The 21,574-nt window shown below is 37.3% G+C and overlaps 1 protein-coding gene and 1 non-coding gene across 11 annotated transcripts in view; both read left to right on the top strand.

Moving 5' to 3' along the window:
- The window catches only part of IPO11 (importin 11), a 263,491-nt gene that overhangs the window by 26,609 nt on the left and 215,308 nt on the right, over positions 1 to 21,574 (top strand). For all 10 annotated transcript variants that reach the window (XR_004486171.2, XM_049707903.1, XM_033437895.2 and 7 more), the window contains exons 2-3: positions 3,693 to 3,836; positions 6,833 to 6,933. Coding sequence is in view for 9 of the 10 variants with exons in the window: in XM_049707903.1 (XP_049563860.1) it covers positions 3,699 to 3,836; positions 6,833 to 6,933 (239 nt within the window). In the remaining variant the exon portion in view is untranslated. The remainder of the gene's footprint in view (positions 1 to 3,692; positions 3,837 to 6,832; positions 6,934 to 21,574) is intronic.
- On the top strand, positions 7,038 to 7,141 carry LOC117203432 (U6 spliceosomal RNA). The gene has a single exon (XR_004486182.1). It is a non-coding gene; the product is annotated as a U6 spliceosomal RNA (small nuclear RNA).

Genomic DNA, 21,574 nt, shown 5'->3' with positions numbered 1-21,574 from the left:
TGGTCAGGGAACTAGATCCCACATGCCGCAACTAAGAGCCTGCACGCTGCAACTAAGAGATCCCGCATGCCGCAATGAAGATCCCACGTGCTGCAACTAAGACCTGGTGCAGCCAAATAAGCAAACAAACAATTGAGTCCCCATCCTGGCCTCTTGTCTAAGGCCAGCATTTAAAAAAAAAGAATAAAATAAAGAATAGTGGCTTTGGTGTTCAAGTCCAGGGACTGCTACTTAGTAGATTGTGACCTTGGCAAGGTAAGGTCTCTGATCCTTTAGGTTTCTCCCTAAAAAATGGGGATAAGAGTATCTACTACATAGAATAATTATTAGGAATAAATAAATGAATAAAGCACTTAGTACAATGCTTGGCATGTAATATATGCTCAGATATTGGCTTTTGTTTTTATTTATTTTATTATTATTTTTTTAAAGCTGGTTGCTCTTACATTGCTTGGGAGAGAATCAGTGAATTCCTGCTCTGTATACCTCAGTTCCCTTGTGAGAACTGCAAATTAGTGCTGGGTCAACCTTTTTTTTAAAAAAAAAAATATATATATATATATATATATATATATATAAAATATATTTAATTTGTTTATTTTTGGCCACGTTGGTTCTTTGTTGCTGTGCACAGGCTTTCTCTAGTTGTGGTGAGCGGGGGCCACTCTTTGTTGTGGTGTGCAGGCTTCTCATTGCGGTCGCTTCTCATTGCGGTGGCTTCTCGTTGCAGAGCACAGGCTCTAGGCGCACAGGCTTCCGTAGTTGTGGCACACGGGCTCAGTAGTTGTGGCTCACGGGCTCTAGAGCGCAGTCTCAGTAGTTGTGGCGCACAGGCTTAATTGCTCCGCAGCACGTGGGATCTTCCCGGACCTGGGCTTGAACCCATGTCCCCTACATTGGCAGGCGGATTCTTAACCACTGCACCACCAGGGAAGCCCTAGCTTTTTCTTTTTTTAAAATTAATTAATTAATATTTATTTTTGGCTGCATTGGGTCTTCGTTGCTGTGCTCGGGCTTTCTCTAGCTGTGGTGACTGGGGGCTACTCTTCATTGCGGTGCGTGGGCTTCTCATTGCAGTGGCTTCTCTTGTTGAGGAGCACGGGCTCTAGGTGTGCAGGCTTCAGTAGGTGTGGCTTGCGGGCTCAGTAGTTGTGGCGCATGGGATTAGTTGCTGCGAGGCATGTGGGATCTTCCCGGACCAGGGATCAAACCCATGTCCCCTGCATTGGAAGGCGGATTCTTAACCATTGTGCTGCCAGGGAAGTCTTGGGTCTACCTTTTTTAGTAAGAATGTATAATCGAAACTGCTGTACATCTTGTCATTCACTGCATTAGCAGTAGAGCTGGACTTTCAGGTGTACCTTAGTTTTAGATGTTCTAAAGTTGTGCTTCTCAAACTCTGACAATTATTAAGATTTACCTAGAGAACTTACTAAAGCACAGCTTTTTGTCCCACTGCCTCCTGCCTTCAGCCCCTATTTTCATTTGCTAGGTTTGGAGAGAGGGTTGAGAATTTGCATTTCTGTGAGGTGATGCTGGTGTTGCCAGTCCTTGGGCCACACTTTCAGTGAGATTGTGCTAATATGGTAGCCACTAGCCACATGTGGCTATTGAGTACTTGAAATGTGGTTAGTTTGAAATAAGATGTGCCTTAAGTATAAAATATACACAGGAGTTTGAAGATTTAGTATAAGAAATGTAAAATATCTCATTGTTACTTTCAAAAATATTGATTGCATGTTGAAAGGATAACATTTTGGAAATATTGAGTTAAATGTAATATAATAAATCTAATTCCACATGTTTCTATTTCTTAATGTGGCTACTTAAAAGGTAAAAAGTACATACATGGCTTGCTTTTGTGGCTTGCATTATATTTCAACTAGGCAGGAAGACATACTGCCTATCTCTTTAAAGTATCTTCTTAGGGCCTCCATGAAGTGAGTCTCTCTTATATAGCCTGTTTTTGAAATCACACAAACAAACTGTCTAAATTGAGTAAAAATCCATTCACTTATTACCAAGTGGTAATGAAACATGGAAACTTACACTGTTCAAGAAACTCCTATAATGGAAAAGAATCTGAAAAAGTATCTATGTATCTATCTAACTGAATCACTTTGCTGGGTACTTAAAACTAACACAACATTGTAAATTAACTATACTTCAATAAAAAAAAATTTACCAAGAAAGTAAACAAAACAAAACACCCCCAAAACTCCTAATTAGTGAGGGAGACAATATATATTTACAGGGTACCACCCTAGTCAGTTCTAAAATACAGACAACAGACTACTAATTTAAAAGTAGTTCAGCTCCATTGCTAATTGGTAATATTTTGTCTGATTCCAGTTATTATGCCCTAGCGCTGCTTTACTCACATAGACTTCAAAATGACTAATTTCCTTAAAAGTTGTAATATTTGGGTAAAATTTCTTGTTGAATCAACTTTTGGAATCTTCCCTTTTCATGAGTCATTGCAATTTAATTACAACTCTTAACAAAGGAGGTAATTTGCTTTGGCTATATTCCTTATGGGTTAATGACTTTTAGACTTTTACTGTCTGGAACATTCTTCAGTTTTAGGTAACTATTGTCATAAAGCTAATTCCCAGTCACCTCTGTACTGGGAACTATTTTTTATCAACTCTTAGTTTTCAGTTTTAATCTTGCATACTTTGTATATGTGTATTGTGAACTATACATAACTTTTCTGAGTAAACAATTGTACACAATTTTGGGGATGATTAGAAACAGAATCCTGGAGAATTCAATAAATTGCTTATGTATTTTTAGAATGGCTTCAGATTCTTGGTATAGGATTAGATCATCCAACCCTTAAGATCCTTTCTAACTTAGGGTTTTATTTTGTTTGTTGGTTCAGTTCTTTATTTCCCCTCCACAATATTTCTTGGGTATGCATTTGTCTTTTATATTAAAAAAAAGAATTCTCAGACTTGTTTTATTGGTGGCACCTAAGATGATAATGTGAGGTACTTAGCACTCTGTCAAAGCATTCCTTTTTCAGTTCTCTTCCTCCTGGTCTTGTTAGGAATAAAGTAGTTAATACTTTTATAGCTTTTATAATGCTTATCTTTTTTTTTTTTTTTTTTGCGGTACACGGGCCTCTCACTGTTGTGGCCTCTCCGGTTGTGGAGCACAGACTCCGGATGCGCAGGCTCAGTGGCCATGGCTCACGGGCCCAGCCGCTCCGCGGCATGTGGAATCCTCCCGGACCGGGGCACGAACCCGTGTCCCCTGCATCGGCAGGCGGACTCTCAACCAGTGCGCCACCAGGGAAGCCCTATAATGCTTATCTTTAAAAACAAACTAACAAACAAAGAAGGCATTATGATTAGAGTCTTGGGCAGGCAGTGGTATTTAACCAGAATTTAGAAACTTTGGTTTTTGTTTGTCATTTTTTTCCCCCCAATTTACTACCTTCTATATATGGGACAATAAAAGGCAGTTTCCTTTAGAAATAAATTGATTTAAGCAAAGGCGATTTGAATTATGGGAGTTTTAAGTTAGAGTATGGGGGGTACATAAAAGATAGAAATCCAGCAGATACATGAAAGAGTAGATACGAAGTATGGGGTAATTCAGAACATTGAAGCCCCTTTTCTCCCTTTTATTAGTGTTAATTTTTTAAGTATAATATACATTCAAGTATGTTAACTTATCATTGCCAGGTTTCCATGGATCTCAATAGTGCCAGTACTGTCGTTCTTCAGGTCTTAACACAGGCCACCAGTCAGGATACTGCTGTGTTAAAACCAGCTGAGGAGCAGTTGAAACAGTGGGAGACGCAGCCAGGTTTCTATTCAGTGTTGCTGGTAAGTTGTTCTAAAAGAGTTTACTATAAATTTTAATAAAATGAGACACTATTATTTTTAATTGTTCTAAAAACTTACTTGTATTGGTGGTTTACTTTAGTGAAACTGATCCAAATGTTTGCCTGCCATTGCTCCTGCCACATATAAATTCAGAGCATGGCTCTTCGAGAATGTTTAAAAAATGTTTATTGATGATTGAATAAATAACCCAGCAGGGTACTGGTAGAATCTGCTCAGTAGACAACACTGTGCTGATAATCTATTTTAGTGTGTTAATGCTGACCTGAAGACTTTAGGTAGTACACTTTGATGTTTTGTCTTCATCCTTATCCTTGCCCCAGTTAATTTATGTTGTCAGAGTTGTTCAGGTCTCCCCACCACTGCATCCGTCAGGTCTACCTTGGTCAGTGTGTTTCACTTTAAAACGCCATTTTCTTTTCCCCTGTCTAAAAATTTTATTTTCTTAACATATCTGATCTTTTCCTGGGTATTATGGGAAATAGTATGATAATTAACAATATGTGCTTTAACTATATCTTTCTGCGAGTTAGAAGCTTTTGGTTAATTAATGAAAATCGTTTTCTCAATGCCAGAATGAAAAGATGTCTTTTTGTATTGAAGGCCTTTCTTATTCTTTTCTTCTTCGGAAAATTTCTGAACTCTGATTAGTGTGTGAGATTTAGTTTCTGGCCATGGCAAGGAGGTTACCAGTTGGATCAAAAACCAATTCAGTATGTGTGACTGGGTCAAAAATTCAGAGCAGAACTGTTTACTATATCTTGTAAAATAGAAAATTATGACACTACATACATATTTTGACTTCATGACTAAAAAGTTTTGAGTTGTTACATTTAAGAAGTTCCTAGTCATGCCTGGAAGGGAAATTAAATATCTGGAGTCATACTTGATATTCTGAATATATAACATGAAAGTTGGCTCTTTGACACAATAACACAAAGATAAAAAACATTAATTTCTAAAGATACTAAAGAAAGTATCTTATTCTTGTAGATAATCCCAGCATTATGTTTGTAAATTTGGGGCATAGTATAAATCTTTAGAAAATCTCTGACTATATGCTTATTTAAATGAATGTGCTCTGTATTTAGCCTTGTGTTTTTTCAGGCCAAAATAGAAAACATTTTATCTTATTTTGGTTACTGCTTGACCTTGGAAAAACCAATAGACTTGCTTGATACCTTTTGTGTAATGTATGAATTATTAATATTAAGTGCCTAGACCTTTTTGTTTTTATTTTTACTAGGTATACTTTTCTTCTTAGAGGGATAGTAAAATTTCTTTTAGATAGAATAGATTATAATAGATTTAAAAACTGCTGAGTTTATTTTTTCTTTTTTCCCTGTACTCACTGTCTTGCCACATTTGCTCTGTTTGAGCCTTAGCCATCCAGTTTAGTCTGGAGATTCCTACATTTGTATATCTGATCTCAGGTGTGTGTTCCAATCCTGTTATTCAATATGTTTATTCAGTATATAATATATATTTACTTGGATTGACACCTGCAGCTTGACTTTTCTTGGTTCTTAAGTGTAGCTGAGTTCGGCTGAGAGCCGCCAACTTCCGCAGTATTCCCACGTTACTTTCATTCATTCACTCATTTGCTCAGTTGAAATTTATGAAGTTTCTGCTTTGCTGGGCTGTGTGCTAGACTCCACTCATAAGACACAACTCAATCTAGTGTGGGAGGTAGGCATGTAAAGTGTTGAAGTCGAATGCAATTAATTAGTTATGCAATTAATGTGGTGAGAGAATCTGTTCTTTCTTTTGCAAAGGAGACCCAAAAGAGGGACTCTGACTCAGTTGTCAGGGGTCTTAAGGAATAAGTGGGCATTACACAACTATCTTCGTAACTTTTTTTTCGTTGCAAATGATTTTTTAAAAATAGGTTTATAGTATACATACCTATTTTTAATACTTAACATCAATTGTTTTTATAGTAAAGGAGATACTTCCACATCATTGTTTTTGGCTTTGAGGTTTTCCCACACAAGGTTGTGTTTAAGAGGTCAACTCCAGGGATTTGAGTTGTTTTTGGTGTGAGGTGTAGTACAGTTTTAGTTAGTTAACATATTCCTACAATCCTGTTTGTCCTATGTACCCGCTATTCTAGAAACATTTTTTAGAAAGCAGTAAAACATTTTAATTCTCACTGTGATGTTTTAAATTACAGTGTTAGTATTAGGTTTACTATTCTTTTTATTTCATATACATTTATAACTGTCACTTATAAGCTTTTGATAACAATTTTAATAAATTTTAAAATCAATTAAAGGTTATAGAACAGTTGTAATTTTGACTTCAAGGTCATGTTGCATGGTTTAGCTTGCACAGTCATTTTTACACTGTCCCACTATGGTGCAAGGCAGGGACTGCCTGTATTTGATTAACACAGTGAATAAATTTTTTGAGTAATGGTTAACTTTGAGTTGAAATTATTCATATCACTTCTGCCTTTATATTACTTGAAAATATTTTGCTGTCGAACTCATTTGTAAGCATAATTGCTTTGATAAGGAGGATGCTTTGAAATTGTTTATTTCATAGCATGAATTAATAACCCAGGGGCTTTGGCTCTTTGAATCTGTGCTGTGGTGGGTCTGCTTTTTCTTTTTTAATTTAGCAGTGTTTATTTTAGTTTCGTGTGTGTGCGTGTAGATTATGCTGTGTAATTAGATTTGTTTCTGAATTTAATTTTTTATTAGGAAAAATTTAAAACCTACCTAAATATAGAATAGTATAATGAATCTCCACATACCCATTACTCAGCTTACATAATTAACATGCTCCCGAGCAGATATGCTTTCTTACATGAATTGTAGAGCTATAGATATTTAGAAAATAACGATATGATATGGGTAGTGATAAAATTTAAGTGAAGCATTTAATTAAAAATCTATCCATACTTTTTTGAGTTATGTTAATTATACTTTTAACTTATTACATGTTCATTCTGATGCTTTGTTTTTTATTTACAGAATATTTTCACAAACCACACTCTGGATATAAATGTAAGGTGGCTTGCTGTGCTGTATTTTAAAAATGGAATTGATCGCTACTGGAGACGTGTAGCACCTCAGTAAGTTCCACCTCTTCCCCCCCTCAGTGTCATCCTTTTCAAATACAAGGCGGTGTAAGACTGTTATCTGTTAATCTTCATTCTTTATGTGAAAGAATTCATTTGTGCTTACTTCAGCAGCACATGTACTAAAATTGGAACAGTACAGAGATTAACATGCTCCCTGCTCTAGGATGATATGCAGATTTGTGATGTGTTTGATATTTAAAAGAAAAGAAGTGTGTTAACTACTGAAGAAGTAAAGTGTTCTACATAGTTAATTACAAATCAACATCTATAATACTGCCTTTTTCTGTGAGTTTTTTTTTTCCCCATGGGCATAGGGTTTGTGGATTTCTCATTGGCCTTCTGTCTTAGAGGATCTCTGATTTTATGGTCATAAAACAAATGCTGAATTAATGAATCATGTTCAGAAATGTCCTTTTTTTTTAAAGGAAGTACAAGGCTTGAATTCTGGAAAATGTCATTGAGAAGGAACTCCCAGGTCATTTCTGAGCCAACTGATGTTAATTCTCTAGTCTTCTGCATAATTGCCTCTGTGGTGGAAATTGGGTAGTATATATTTGTAATCTCATCAGATTCAGTTGTAACTTCTCTTTACGTGGTTAAGTGAACAAATTTTTCTTAATAGTTAATTACATGTTATATAATTGATGGAAAGACAGTGTAGACTGGACCCAGGAATTTGTTGGATAGAAAACAGTGAACTTTGCCAAAGGAGTAACATAGTCTTTGTCCTCCAGTAGATGGCACCACAACTCTGTAGTTTTTATATTTATAAGCCCCTTTTTAAAAAAAATGAATACCTCATAGTGCTTGTAAAATATGCTCTTGAGTAATATTGGAAGTAACTAGAGTATTTTAAGGCTACACTTAGGATACTATAGTATAAATCAAACCCTTCTCTATTTATTTTAGAATTCATAATTTTGAGAGAAATGGAGTGTTTAGTGATGAGAAATTTTGTATGTTGTTGAGTTGTAGGAAACAATGCAACAAGATATGTTTCTACTGCTATGTCCAGTTAAATTTTATATGTACCCTAAAATTCATTTTGTTTTACTAGTTATATGAAGAATATGGTTATAAGTGACTGTCTTGGATGGGAGAGTAAATTTATAGTTAAATATTTCAGATTGTACTTTCATGTAAGAATTAGAAACTGGAATTTAGTTTAAATTTTAAAAGTTAAGGGAGATATCTTATAATAAGTAGTTAAACCCCAAGCTGTCTCTTTTAGTGATATATTGAGATACAAGCTAGAAAGGAGATGAATGTACTTAGGCAGGAAGGATGCTAAGAATGTAAAGCAGGGAGCAAAGATTAGTTATCAAACTCATTTAAATTTCAGACACTTAAAAAAAAACAACTGTGTTCCTATCTAAGTTCCTTCTTATAGTTTCTGTTCTTACCACTGTTGGCACAGAATGATTAATTTAAGCTTATATCATTACTATGTAAAATGCAATTCTTACTGGATCCTAATTAATTAGATACTATCCAATTTCTGCTTGGGATATAGTCTGAATTCATCTAATGATAACAAGTGCATGAAGTTGAAGGTGGAATGCTAACTCTTATTGTAGAATTGCTAAAAACATGAGATTTCTCAGGTTAATGGCTTGTTTTCTTTAATAGTTATATAGTTTAATACAGTTGCATATAGTTACATGAAAACTGTTGAACCTGGCTTCTTGACATAGAAGAAAACTTGAATTTCAAGCTTGAATCAAAACATTATAGGAGGGGCTTCCCTGGTGGCGCAGTGGTTGAGAATCTGCCTGCTAATGCAGGGGACACAGGTTCGAGCCCTGGTCTTGGAGGATCCCACATGCTGTGGAGCAACTGGGCCCGTGAGCCACAACTACTGAGCCTGCGCGTCTGGAGCACGTGCTCCGCAACAAGTGAGGCCGTGATAGTGAGAGGCCCGCGCACCGCGATGAAGAGTGGCCCCCACTTGCCACAACTAGAGAAAGCCCTACGCACAGAAATGAAGATCCAACACAGCAAAAATAAATAAATTAATAAACTCCTACCCCCAGCATCTAAAAAAAAACAAAAAAAAATATTATAGGAGAAAACATTGTTTCAGGGATTTGATTGATAGAAGGAAGCTATTAAAATTGAAAAGTGCAGCATAGTTATAAAAAGATTAGAGAGATCATTTTTATTTTATTTATTTTTTTTGTAATACACAGGACTTGTATTACTTGACATTATAAACATATCAGAAATAAACAATCTTAACAATGTAGCATTTTTCAAAAATAAACAGATCAACAAAACTGAAGAAAAAGTCCAGAAGATGCATGTACATGTAAGTATTTTGTACATAATAAAGAACACATTTCAAATTAGGATGGAAAGATGCGCTCTTCAATACTACTATTTAGAGCCTTATCTCTACTTCACAACAGTGAAGTAAAAGTTTAATTGTAAAAAACTCAAAACATAAAGGTATCTAAAGAAAATATAGGTTAATATGTATATAATTTGGTGTTGCAGAAGCTAAGCTTAAAGTCAAAGAAAGAAACCATAAAGGAGACCTATATTCCCATAAATAGAATAAAGGGACAATAGATTAGAAAAAGTAGATAAATCTCAAAGATGGAATTCATTTGGCTAATAAATATATTTTAAATTGTTTAAATCATTAGTAGTCAAAGTTTTTCCAATTTAGGCAATGAGAAGATCACACCTGTTGAAATGGCATATATTAAAAAGAATGTAGGGGGCTTCCCTGGTGGCACAGTGGTCAAGAATCCGCCTGCCAATGCAGGGGACACGGGTCCGAGCCCTGGTCCAGGAAGATCCCACATGTCGCGGAGCAACCAAGCCCGTGAGCCACAGCCACCGAGCCCCCACGCCTAGAGCCCGTGCTCTGCAACAAGAGAAGCCCATGCACCACAACAAAGAGTAGCCCCCGCTTGCCCCAACCAGAGAAAGCCTGCGCGCAGCAACAAGGACCCAATGCAGCCAGAAATAAATACATTTTTTTTTTTTAAAAAAAGGAATGTAACGTACAGTCCTGAAGAGCGCACACTGAACCTTTGCCAGAGGGATTATATATGGCCACCACCATTAGGGAGAGCACATTGGTAATATACCTTAAAAAGACTGGAAATGTACATATTCCTCACTGAAAAAATTCCCCATCAAAAATTTACCCTGCGGAAATAATCAAACAACTGTATAATGTGTATGCAATGTTTGTTGTTGATAACAGGAAAAACAAATCTAGAAACAATTTAAAAAATCAGGTAACTAAGTGTTAAATTACGTCATTAAAGCATGAGCTAATAATTATGTCATCTAAATTTTCACATATAAATATGAGAAATAAATTTATGACAGAGCTTAAGAGATCATTTTTTTATTAAAAAGTGTGTGTGACACACTTCTCAGAAGGAGAGAATTAAGGAGTAAAAGAAAGGCAGAGAAAGAAATTGAATGGATAAAAGGAGTTATCTCAGGATGATAGGACTCTAGGGTTTTTCTTTCTATCTGCACTATTTCTTTTCTAATGATTATAAAGTGAGCATGTGTTTCTTAATAAAAATAATAAAAGCTATAGAAAGTTGTGAGGAAAACAATCAGAATAAGGAGGCAGAAAATATACAAGATTTTTAGTTAATGAAGAAACAAAACACCTAAAGAATGTAGTTAATTTAATTTTTCAAATTGTGCATTCTCTTCATATTTTGTATGACATTATCTGCTATGCAATTTAGAATATCTGCTATTAAGTTACAGAAGAATTGTATAACTGATAGGGATCCAACATTGTATTTATAATACTGCAAGGCATTGTTGCAAGAAATGTTATAAATTTGTATGTTTCTGCGTCATGTATGACATAAAACCAAGCAACCCAAAAGATTTAACAATGGTATTTGTGAATCATATTTTCTAAGAGATAATTTAAATCCACATAACGATAAAATATGAATTACTAATTTTATGAAGAGAGTGATTGTTTCCATGAAATTAGAAATGCTTATATTTGATTCAAATAATTAAGCAAAAAATGAAAACATTCTTTTTAAATGTAAATAGATTATTTGAAGAATTGAGTTGAAGCATCATATCAAGAACTATTTTTTTTTAATGTATCAATATTCGTTTATTTTTTTCTCATTTTTTTTTATTCAAACAGAAAGTCACAAAAATTATAATCATCCTCATCAGTTCACTCAGTCCCATGTAATTAATGTTTTTTTCATCTTGATCTTTTGTTAGCACTTTTATGAATTCATCAGTTTTCCATTAGAGTTCTGAAAATGCTTATCTTATTCATTCAGTTCAGCAGTATACTCAGTTACCAGAAACCTGTGCTTGTCAGAGTCTTTTGCATGAATTCCTTGAAGATGAAACCCTTTTTCTTTTTTTTTTTTTTTTGCGGTATGCGGGCCTCTCACTGTTGTGGCCTCTCCCGTTGCGGAGCACAGGCTCCGGACGCGCAGGCTCAGCGGCCATGGCTCACGGACCCAGCTGCTCCGTGGCATGTGGGATCTTCCTGGACCGAGGCACGAACCCATGTCCCCTGCATCGGCAGGCGGACTCTCAACCACTACGCCACCAGGGAAGCCCGATGAAACCCTTTTATAGGAACATTTTTGCAAAAGCATCAGAGTACACCCAGAACTGTCTGTAAATGACAAAAGACTTAAAAATGACCACGGTTAAAGATTTTTTTTTTTACATCTTTATTGGAGTATAATTGCTTTTCAATGGTATGTTAGTTTCAGCTTCACAACAAAATGAATCAGTTATATATATATACATATGTTCCCATATCTCTTCCCACTTGCGTCTCCCTCCCTCCCACCCTCCCTATCCCACCCCTCCAGGTGGTCACAAAGCACCGAGCTGATCTCCCTGTGCTATGCGGCTGCTTCCCACTAGCTATCTACCTTACGTTTGGTAGTGTATATATGTCCATGCCTCTCTCTCGCTTTGTCACAGTTTACCCTTTCCCCTCCCCATAGCCTCAAGTCCATTCTCTAGTAAGTCTGTGTCTTTATTCCTGTTTCACCCCTAGGTTTTTCATGACATTTTTTTTCCCCTTAAATTCCATATATATGTGTTAGCATACAGTATTTGTCTCTCTCTCTCTGACTTACTTCACTCTGTATGACATACTCTAGGTCTATCCACATCATTACAAATAGCTCAATTTCATTTCTTTTTATGGCTGAGTAATATTCCATTGTATATATGTGCCACATCTTCTTTATCCATTCATCCGATGATGGACACTTAGGTTGTTTCCATCTCTGGGCTATTGTAAATAGAGCTGCAATGAACATTTTGGTACATGACTCTTTTTGAATTATGGTTTTCTCAGGGTATATGCCCAGTAGTGGGATTGCTGGGTCATATGGTAGTTCTATTTGTAGTTTTTTAAGGAACCTCCATACTGTTTTCCACAGTGGCTGTATCAATTTACATTCCCACCAACACTGTAAGAGGGTTCCCTTTTCTCCACACCCTCTCCAGCATTTATTGTTTGTAGATTTTTTGATGATGGCCATTCTGACTGGTGTGAGCTGATATCTCATTGTACTTTTGATTTGCATTTCTCTAATGATTAGTGATGTTGAGCATTCTTTCATGTGTTTGTTGGCAGTCTGTATATCTTCTTTGGAGAAATGTCTATTTAGGTCTTCTGCCCATTTTTGAGTTGGGTTGTTTGTTTTTTTGTTATTGACCTGCATGAGCTGCTTATAAATTTTGGAGATTAATCCTTTGTCAGTTGCTTCATTTGCAAATATTTTCTCCCATTCTAAGGCTTGTCTTTTCATCTTGTTTATGGTTTCCTTTGCTGCGCAAAAGCTTTGAAGTTTCATTAGGTCCCATTTGTTTATTTTTGTTTTTATTTCCATTTCTCTAGGAGGTGGGTCAAAAAGGACCTTGCTGTGATTTATGTCATAGAGTGTCCTGCCTGTGTTTTCCTCTAAGAGTTTGATAGTTTCTGGCCTTACATTTAGGTCTTTAATCCATTTTGAGTTTATTTTTGTGTATGGTGTTAGGGAGTGATCTAATCTCATACTTTTACATGTAGCTGTCCAGTTTTCCCAGCACCACTTATTGAAGAGGCTGTCCTTTCTCCACTGTACATTCCTGCCTCCTTTATCAAAGATAAGGTGACCATATGTGCGTGGGTTTATCTCTGGGCTTTCTATCCTGTTCCATTGATCTATATTTCTGTTTTTGTGCCAGTACCATACTGTCTTGATTACTGTAGCTTTGTAGTATAGTCTGAAGTCAGGAAGCCTAATTCCTCCAGCTCTGTTTTTCGTTCTCAAGATTGCTTTGCCTATTCGGGGTCTTTTGTGTTTCCATACAAATTGTGAAATTTTTTGTTCTAGTTCTGTGAAAAATGCCAGTGGTAGTTTGATAGGGATTGCATTGAATCTGTAGATTGCTTTGGGTAGTAGAGTCATTTTCACAATGTTGATTCTTCCAATCCAAGAACATGGTATATCTCTCCATCTATTTGTATCATCTTTAATTTCTTTCATCAGTGTCTTATAATTTTCTGCATACAGGTCTTTTGTCTCCTTAGGTAGGTTTATTCCTAGATATTTTATTCTTTTTGTTGCAGTGGTAAATGGGAGTGTTTTCTTGATTTCACTTTCAGATTTTTCTTCCTTAGTGCATAGGAATGCCAGAGATTTCTGTGCATTAATTTTGTATCCTGCTACTTTACCAAATTCATTGATTAGCTCTAATAGTTTTCTGGTAGCATCTTTAGGATTCTCTATGTATAGTATCATGTCATCTGCAAAGAGTGACAGCTTTACTTCTTCTTTTCCAATTTGGATTCCTTTTATTTCCTTTTCTTCTCTGATTGCTGTGGCTAAAACTTCCAAAACTATGTTGAATAAGAGTGGTGAGAGTGGGCAACCTTGTCTTGTTCCTGATCATAGTGGAAATGCTTTCAGTTTTTCATCATTGAGGACAATGTTGGCTGTGGGTTTGTCATATATGGCCTATATTATGTTGAGGAAAGTTCCCTCTGTGCCTACTTTCTGCAGGGTTTTTATCATAAATGGGTGTTGAATTTTGTCAAAAGCTTTCCCTGCAACTATTGAGATGATCATATGGTTTTTCTCCTTCAATTTGTTAGTATGGTTTATCACATTGATAGATTTGCGTATATTGAAGAATCCTTGCATTCCTGGAATAAACCCCACTTGATCATGGTGTATGATCCGTTTAATGTGCTGTTGGATTCTGTTTGCTAGTATTTTGTTGAGGATTTTTGCATCTATGTTCATCAGTGATATTGGCCTGTAGTTTTCTTTCTTTGTGACATCCTTGTCTGGTTTTGGTATCAGGGTGATGGTGGCCTCGTAGAATGAGTTGGGGAGTGTTCCTCCCTCTGCTATATTTTGGAAGAGTTTGAGAAGGATAGGTGACAGCTCTTCTCTAAATGTTTGATAGAATTCGCCTGTGAAGCCACCTGGTCCTGAGCTTTTGCTTGTTGGACGATTTTTAATCACAGTTTCAATTTCAGTGCTTGTGATTGGTCTGTTCATATTTTCTATTTCTTTCTGATGCAGTCTTGGCAGGTTGTGCCTTTCTAAGAATTTGTCCATTTCTTCCAGGTTGTCCATTTTATTGGCATAGAGTTGCTTGTAGTAATCTCTCATGATCTTTTGTATTTCTGCAGTGTCAGTTGTTACTTCTCCTTTTTCATTTCTAATTCTGTTGATTTGAGTCTTCTCCCTTTTTTTCTTGATGAGTCTGGCTAATGGTCTATCAATTTTGTTTATCTTCTCAAGGAACCAGCTTTTAGTTTTATTGATCTTTGCTATCGTTTCCTTCATTTCTTTTTCATTTATTTCTGATCTGATTTTTATGATTTCTTTCCTTCTGCTAACTTTGGGGTTTTTTTGTTCTTCTTTCTCTAATTGCTTTAGGTGCAAGGTTAGGTTGTTTATTCGAGTTGTTTCCTGTTTCTTAAGGTAGAATTGTATTGCTATAAACTTCCCTCTTAGAACTGCTTTTGCTGCATCCCATAGATTTTGAGTCGTCGTGTCTCCATTGTCATTTGTTTCTAGGTATTTTTTGATTTCCTCTTTGATTTCTTCAGTGATCACTTCGTTATTAAGTAGTGTATTGTTTAGCCTCCATGTGTTTGTATTTTTCACAGATCTTTTCCTGTAATTGATATCTAGTCTCATAGCGTTGTGGCCGGAAAAGATACTTGATACAATTTCAATTTTCTTAAATTTACCAAGGCTTGATTTGTGACCCAAGATATGATCTATCCTGGAGAATGTTCCATGAGCACTTGAGAAAAATGTGTATTCTGTTGTTTTTGGATGGAATGTCCTATAAATATCAATTAAGTCCATCTTGTTTAATGTATCATTTAAAGCTTGTGTTTCCTTATTTATTTTCATTTTGGATGATCTGTCCATTGGTGAAAGTGGGGTGTGAAAGTCCCCTACTATGAATGTGTTACTATCGATTTACCCTTTTATGGCTGTTAGTATTTGCCTTATGTATTGAGGTGCTCCTATGTTGGGTGCATAAATATTTACAATTGTTATATCTTCTTCTTGGATCGATCCCTTGATCATTATGTAGTGTCCTTCTTTGTCTCTTGTAATAGTCTTTATTTTAAAGTCTATTTTGTCTGATATGAGAATTGCTACTCCAGCTTTCTTTTTGTTTCCATTTGCATGAAATGTCTTTTTCCATCCCCTTACTTTCAGTCTGTATGTGTCTCTAGGTCTGAAGTGGGTCTCTTGTAGACAGCAAATATATGCGTCTTGTTTTTGTATCCATTCAGCCAATCTGTGTCTTTTGGTGGGAGCATTTAGTCTATTTACATTTAAGGTAATTATCGATTATGTGTGTTCCCATTCCCATTTTCTTTATTGTTTTGGGTTCGTTATTGTAGGTCTTTTCCTTCTTTTGTGTTTCTTGCCTAGAGAAGTTCCTTTAGCAGTTGTTGTAGAGCTGGTTTGGTGGTGCTGAACTCTCAGCTTTTGCTTGTCTGTAAAGGTTTTAATTTCTCCATCAAATCTCAATGAGATCCTTGCTGGGTAGAGTAATCTTGGTTGCAGGTTTTTCTCCTTCAACACTTTCAATATGTCCTGCCACTCCCTTCTGGCTTGCAGAGTTTCTGCTGAAAGATCAGCTGTTAACCTTATGGGGATTCCCTTGTGTGTTATTTGTTGTTTTTCCCTTGCTGCTTTTAATATGCTTTCTTCGTATTTAATTTTTGACAGTTTGATTAATATGTGTCTTGGCGTATTTCTCCTTGGATTTATCCTGTATGGGACTCTCTGTGCTTCCTGGACTTGATTAACTATTTCCTTTCCCATATTAGGGAAGTTTTCAACTATAATTTCTTCAAATATTTTCTCAGTCCCTTTCTTTTTCTCTTCTTCTTCTGAAACCCCTATAATTCGAATGTTGGTGCGTTTAATGTTGTCCCAGAGGTCTCTGAGACTGTCCTCAGTTCTTTTCATTCTTTTTTCTTTATTCTGTTCTGCATTAGTTATTTCCACTATTTTATCTTCAGGTCACTTATCCGTTCTTCTGCCTCAGTTATTCTGCTATTGATCCCATCTAGAGTATTTTTCATTTCATTTATTGTGTTGTTCATCATTGTTTGTTTCATCTTTAGTTCTTCTAGGTCCTTGTTAACTGTTTCTTGCATTTTTTCTATTCTATTTCCAAGATTTTGGATCATCTTTACTATCATTCTGAATTCTTTTTCAGGTAGACTGCCTATTTCCTCTTCATTTGTTAGGTCTGGTGGGTTTTTATCTTGCTCCTCCATCTGCTGTGTGTTTTTCTGTCTTCTCATTTTGCTTATCTTACTGTGTTTGGGGTCTCCTTTTTGCAGGCTGAAGGTTCGTAGTTCCTGTTGTTTTTTGTGTCTGTCCCCAGTGGCTAAGGTTGGTTCAGTGGGTTGTGTAGGCTTCCTGGTGGAGGAGACTGGTGCCTGTGTTTTTGTGGACACAGCTGGATCTTGTCTTTCTGGTGGGCAGGACCACGTCCAGTGGTGTGTTTTGGGGTGCCTGTGAATTTATTATGATTTTAGGCAGCCTCTCTGCTCATGGGTGGGGTTTTGTTCCTGTCTTGCTAGTTGTTTGGCATAGAATATACAGCACTCTAGCTTGCTGGTCGTTGAGTGAAGCTGGGTGCTGGCGTTGAGATGGAGATCTCTGGGAGCTTTTTGCTGTTTGATATTATGTGCAGCTGGGAGCCCTCTTGTGGACCAGTGTCCTGAAGTTGGCTCTCCCACCTCAGAGGCACAGCACTAACTCGTGGCTGCAGCACCAAGAGCCTTTCATCCACAGGGCTCCTTAATTTGGGATGATTCGTTGTCTATTCATGTATTCCACAGATGCAGGGTACATCAAGTTGATTGTGGAGCTTTAATCTGCTGCTTCTGAGGCTGCTGGGAGAGATTTCCCTTTCTCTTCTTTGTTCTCACAGCTCCCAGGGGCTCAGCTTTGGATTTGGACCCGCCTGTGCGTGTAGGTCGCTGGAGGGCGTCTGTTCTTTGGTCAGACAGGACGGGGTTAAAGGTGCCGCTGATTCGGAGGCTCTGGCTCACTCAGGCCGGGGGTAGGGAGGGTCACGGAGTGCAGGGCGAAACTGTGGCGGCAGAGGCTGGCGTGACGTTGCGCCAGCCTGAGGCGCGCCGTATGTTCTCCCAGGGTAGTTGTCCCTGGATCCCGGGACCCTGGCAGTGGCGGGCTGCACAGGCTCCCCGGAAGGGGGTGTGTGTATAGTGACCTGTGTTCGCACACAGGCTTCTTGGTGGCGGCAGCAGTGGCCTTAGCGTCTCATGTCTGTTTCTGGGGTCCGCAGTTTTAGCAGTGGCTCATGCCCATCTCTGGAGCTCCTTTAAAGGCAGCGTTCTTAATCCCTTCTCCTCGCGCACCAGGAAATAAAGAGGGAAGAAAAAGTCTCTTGCCTCTTAGGCAGGTCCAGACTTTTCCTGGACTCCTTCCTGGGTAGCTGCGGTGCACTAACGCTCTGCAGGATGTGTTCACGCCGCCAACCCCAGTCCTCCCCCCGGTGCTCCAACTGAAGCCGGAGCCTCAGCTCCCAGCCCCGCCCGCCCGCCCAGGCGGGTGAGCAGACAAACCTCTCGGCTGATGAATGCCGGTCGGCCCTGATCCTCTGCGCTGGAATCTCTCCGCTTTGCCCTCCGCACCCCTGTTGCTGTGCTCTCCTCCGCGGCTCCGAAGCTCCCCCACTCCGCCACCCGCAGTCTCCGCCCGCGAAGGGGCTTCCTAGTGTGTGGACACTTTTCCTCCTTCACAGCTCCCTCCCGCTGGTGCAGGACACGTCCCTATCCTTTTGTCTCTGTTTATTTTTTTCTTTTGCCCTAACCAGGTACGTGGGGGGTTTCTTGCCTTTTGGGAGGTCTGAGGTCTTCTGCCAGCGTTCAGTAGGTGTTCTGTAGGAGTTGTTCCACGTGTAGATGTATTTCTGGTGTATCTGTGGGGAGGAAGGTGATCTCCGCGTCTTACTCTTCCGCCATCTTCCCGGAAGTCCTTCACGGTTAAAGATTTGATGATAGTTCAGAATAATGCAGTTGACAAGGAAATTTAGTTATTTCTGAGATATACATTTTAAAATAATAATTAGAATTATGACTTATAACATTATACCAGAACATATAAGATTTTTAGGAATTTCAAGTAATATCTGAAACATTTATATTAACATATTTCCATACAAATAACCCAAGGAAAGTTTAGTATTAGTTGTTTTTTTGTTTTTAATTTTTGAACTTTTTATTAATTTTTTTAATATAGCAGGTGAGATCATTTTTAATGGGAAAGCATAGAATTGTATTGGGCTTTAACTCCTTTTGCCTAAATGTTTATTTTTTAAATTGAAGTTTAATTGACATATAACATTATATGAGTTTCAGATATATAATGATTCAAAATTTGTATGTATTGTGAAACGATCACCACCATAAGTCTAGTTAACATCTGTCACCATACCTAGAGAATTTTTTTTCTTGTGATGAGTTATAAGATTTACTCTTTTAGCAACTTTCAAATACACAGTACAATATTACTAAGTGTAGTTGCCATTGCTGTACATTACATTCCCGTGACTTCTTTATAACTGGAAGTCTGTACTTTTATACTCCCTTCACCTGTTCCACATGCCCCCCCATGTTTATCTTAATCTTGTCTTCTCATTTGTTTACTAATCTTGAGCAAGTCACTGTTAAGATTAAAAAAAACGTTTATTGAAGTATAGTATGTAACATACTTAAAAAGTACACAAACGAAGGGTACAGTTTGAATGTTTGTAATGTGACCACATCCATGTAACTACCACTCAGAACTAATCTAGAACTAGCACGCCAGAGGCTTCCTTTTTGCCCTTTCACAGTCACCTATATGTCCTCCTCAAAGATCTGACATTGCTCACCATAGATTAGTTTTACCGTAGATTAGTTTCATACAAATGGAAACCTTATAGTATGTTCTCTTTTGTGTCTGACTTTTTTTTTTCTGGTACACGGGCCTCTCACTGCTGCGTCCCCTCCCGTTGCGGAGCACAGGCTCCGGACGCACAGGCTCAGCGGCCATGGCTCACGGGCCCAGCCGCTCCGCGGCATGTGGGATCTTCCCGGACCGGGGCATCAACCCGTGTCCCCTGCATCGGCAGGCGGACTCTCAACCACTGCGCCACCAGGGAAGCCCTGTGTCTGACTTTTATTCAGTGTTATATTTGTGAGATTTATCCATGTAGTTGCATGGGACAGTAGTTTGCTCTTTTATGTTTTATAACGTCCCATTTTAGGAACATACCACCATTATCTGTCCATTCTGCTGTTGATGGGTATGAAGGTTGTTTCTAGTTTTTGACTATTAAAAATAAGGCGGCTTTGAAAAATCTTTTGCATGTCTTGTTGCATATAAGTTTGTATTTTATTGTCATTTATGGTTAGGTGTATGTTCAGCTTTAGTAGATACTGTCAATTAGTTTTCCAAACTATTTGTACCAGTTTGCCCTTCCACTAGTAGCATGGGCGTTGACATTTGCTACACATTCTCACCATACTTGGTCTGATCTGTTTCATTTTAGTCATGCTGGTGTGCTTGGTAATTTTTGCATTTTCCTGATAAACAATGAGTACCTTTTTCGTATACTTATTAGTCATTTGGAAATCCTGTTTTGTGAAGGGCTTGCCATTTGCACATCTAAAAAAATTGGATTATGTTATTGATTTATGGGACTTTATATATATATTTGGATATAAGTCCTTTGTTGAATATATATATATTGAAAATATCTTCTATTTTGTGACTTGCCTTTTCACTTACTTGCTGGCATCTTTTGATGAAGTTTGTAATTTTAATGAAGTTCAATTTAGCTACCTTTCTTTTTATAATTAATTCTTTTGGGATCTGTTTACAAAATTTTTCCTCAACACAAAGCCATGAAAATATTCTTTTTTCTGCTAGAAGCTTTGTTTTTTACTTTTCACATTTTGGTGTATGTCTGTGTGATTTCTGTGTAAACTTACACTTTCTGTGTAAGTTATAGATGTGAAGTAGGGGCAGCACCATGTATTTTTCCCCAGTAGCATTTCAGTGGTTCCCTTGTTATAAATCAGGCACTTTATACATATGGATCTGTTTTTGGATTCTCTATTTTGTCCTATTGGCCTATTTTTCTATCTTTGCTTTAGGTATTGTACTTTATAAGGCTTGATGTACTTTTGATTACTGTTGTGAATTTAATTTACTGTTCTTTTTTTAGTTTTTTGAAATGGAAGCTTAGATAATTGATATTCAGTTTTTCTTTATATGCATTTAAAACACTAAGGCTTTTTTGTAATCATGGCTTTAGTTCAGTTTCACAAGCCTTGATATGTAGTATTTTCATTACCATTCATTCAAAAATATTTTTAAAATTCCCCTGTGATTTCTTTTTAGACCCATAGGCTAATTAGAAGTATTTCACCTAATTTCCAAACATGTGGGACTTTTTGTTGTTGTTACTGATTTCATTCTTTGAAATGTGTTGTCTTGTTTTATGATCCCATCATATGGTGTTTTGGTAAATGTTTTATATGCACTTGAAAAGAAAGTATGTTTTGCTGTTGTGGATTATAATGTTTTATATATCAGATCAAATTTGTTAATTATGCTATTGAAGTCTTCTGTGTTGTTACTGATTTTGAGCTACCTTTTCCATCAGTTACTGAGAGAGGTATGTTAATATCCAAATAACACTCCAATCTCTGCCTTCATTTTTACATAGTGTTATTTTCAAGTATCTTCTCTGTGTCTCTGTCCAAATTCTTCTCTTCCTATAAATGGCACCAGTCATTGGATTAGGGCCCACGCTAATCCAGTATGACCTCGTTTTAACTTGATTGCATCTGCAAAGCCCGTAATTCCCAATAAGGTTACATTCACAGGTATATGGGGTTAGGACTTGAACATAGCTTTTGGAGGGTTTGGGGAGGGGTACACAATTCAACTCAACAGACGCTTTAAAACATTTTTTTAAAAAATTGTATGCAACTTTTTTTTTTTTTTTTTTGCGGTACGCAGGCCTCTCACTGTTGTGGCCTCTCCCGTTGTGGAGCACAGGCTCCGGACACGCAGGCCCAGCGGCCATG

This window comes from Orcinus orca, chromosome 3 (genome assembly GCF_937001465.1).
Source record: "Orcinus orca chromosome 3, mOrcOrc1.1, whole genome shotgun sequence".
NCBI classification, from domain to species: Eukaryota; Metazoa; Chordata; class Mammalia; order Artiodactyla; family Delphinidae; genus Orcinus; species Orcinus orca.
Note: the sequence above shows the minus strand (reverse complement) of the source record. Positions and strands in the feature narration are given on the sequence as shown.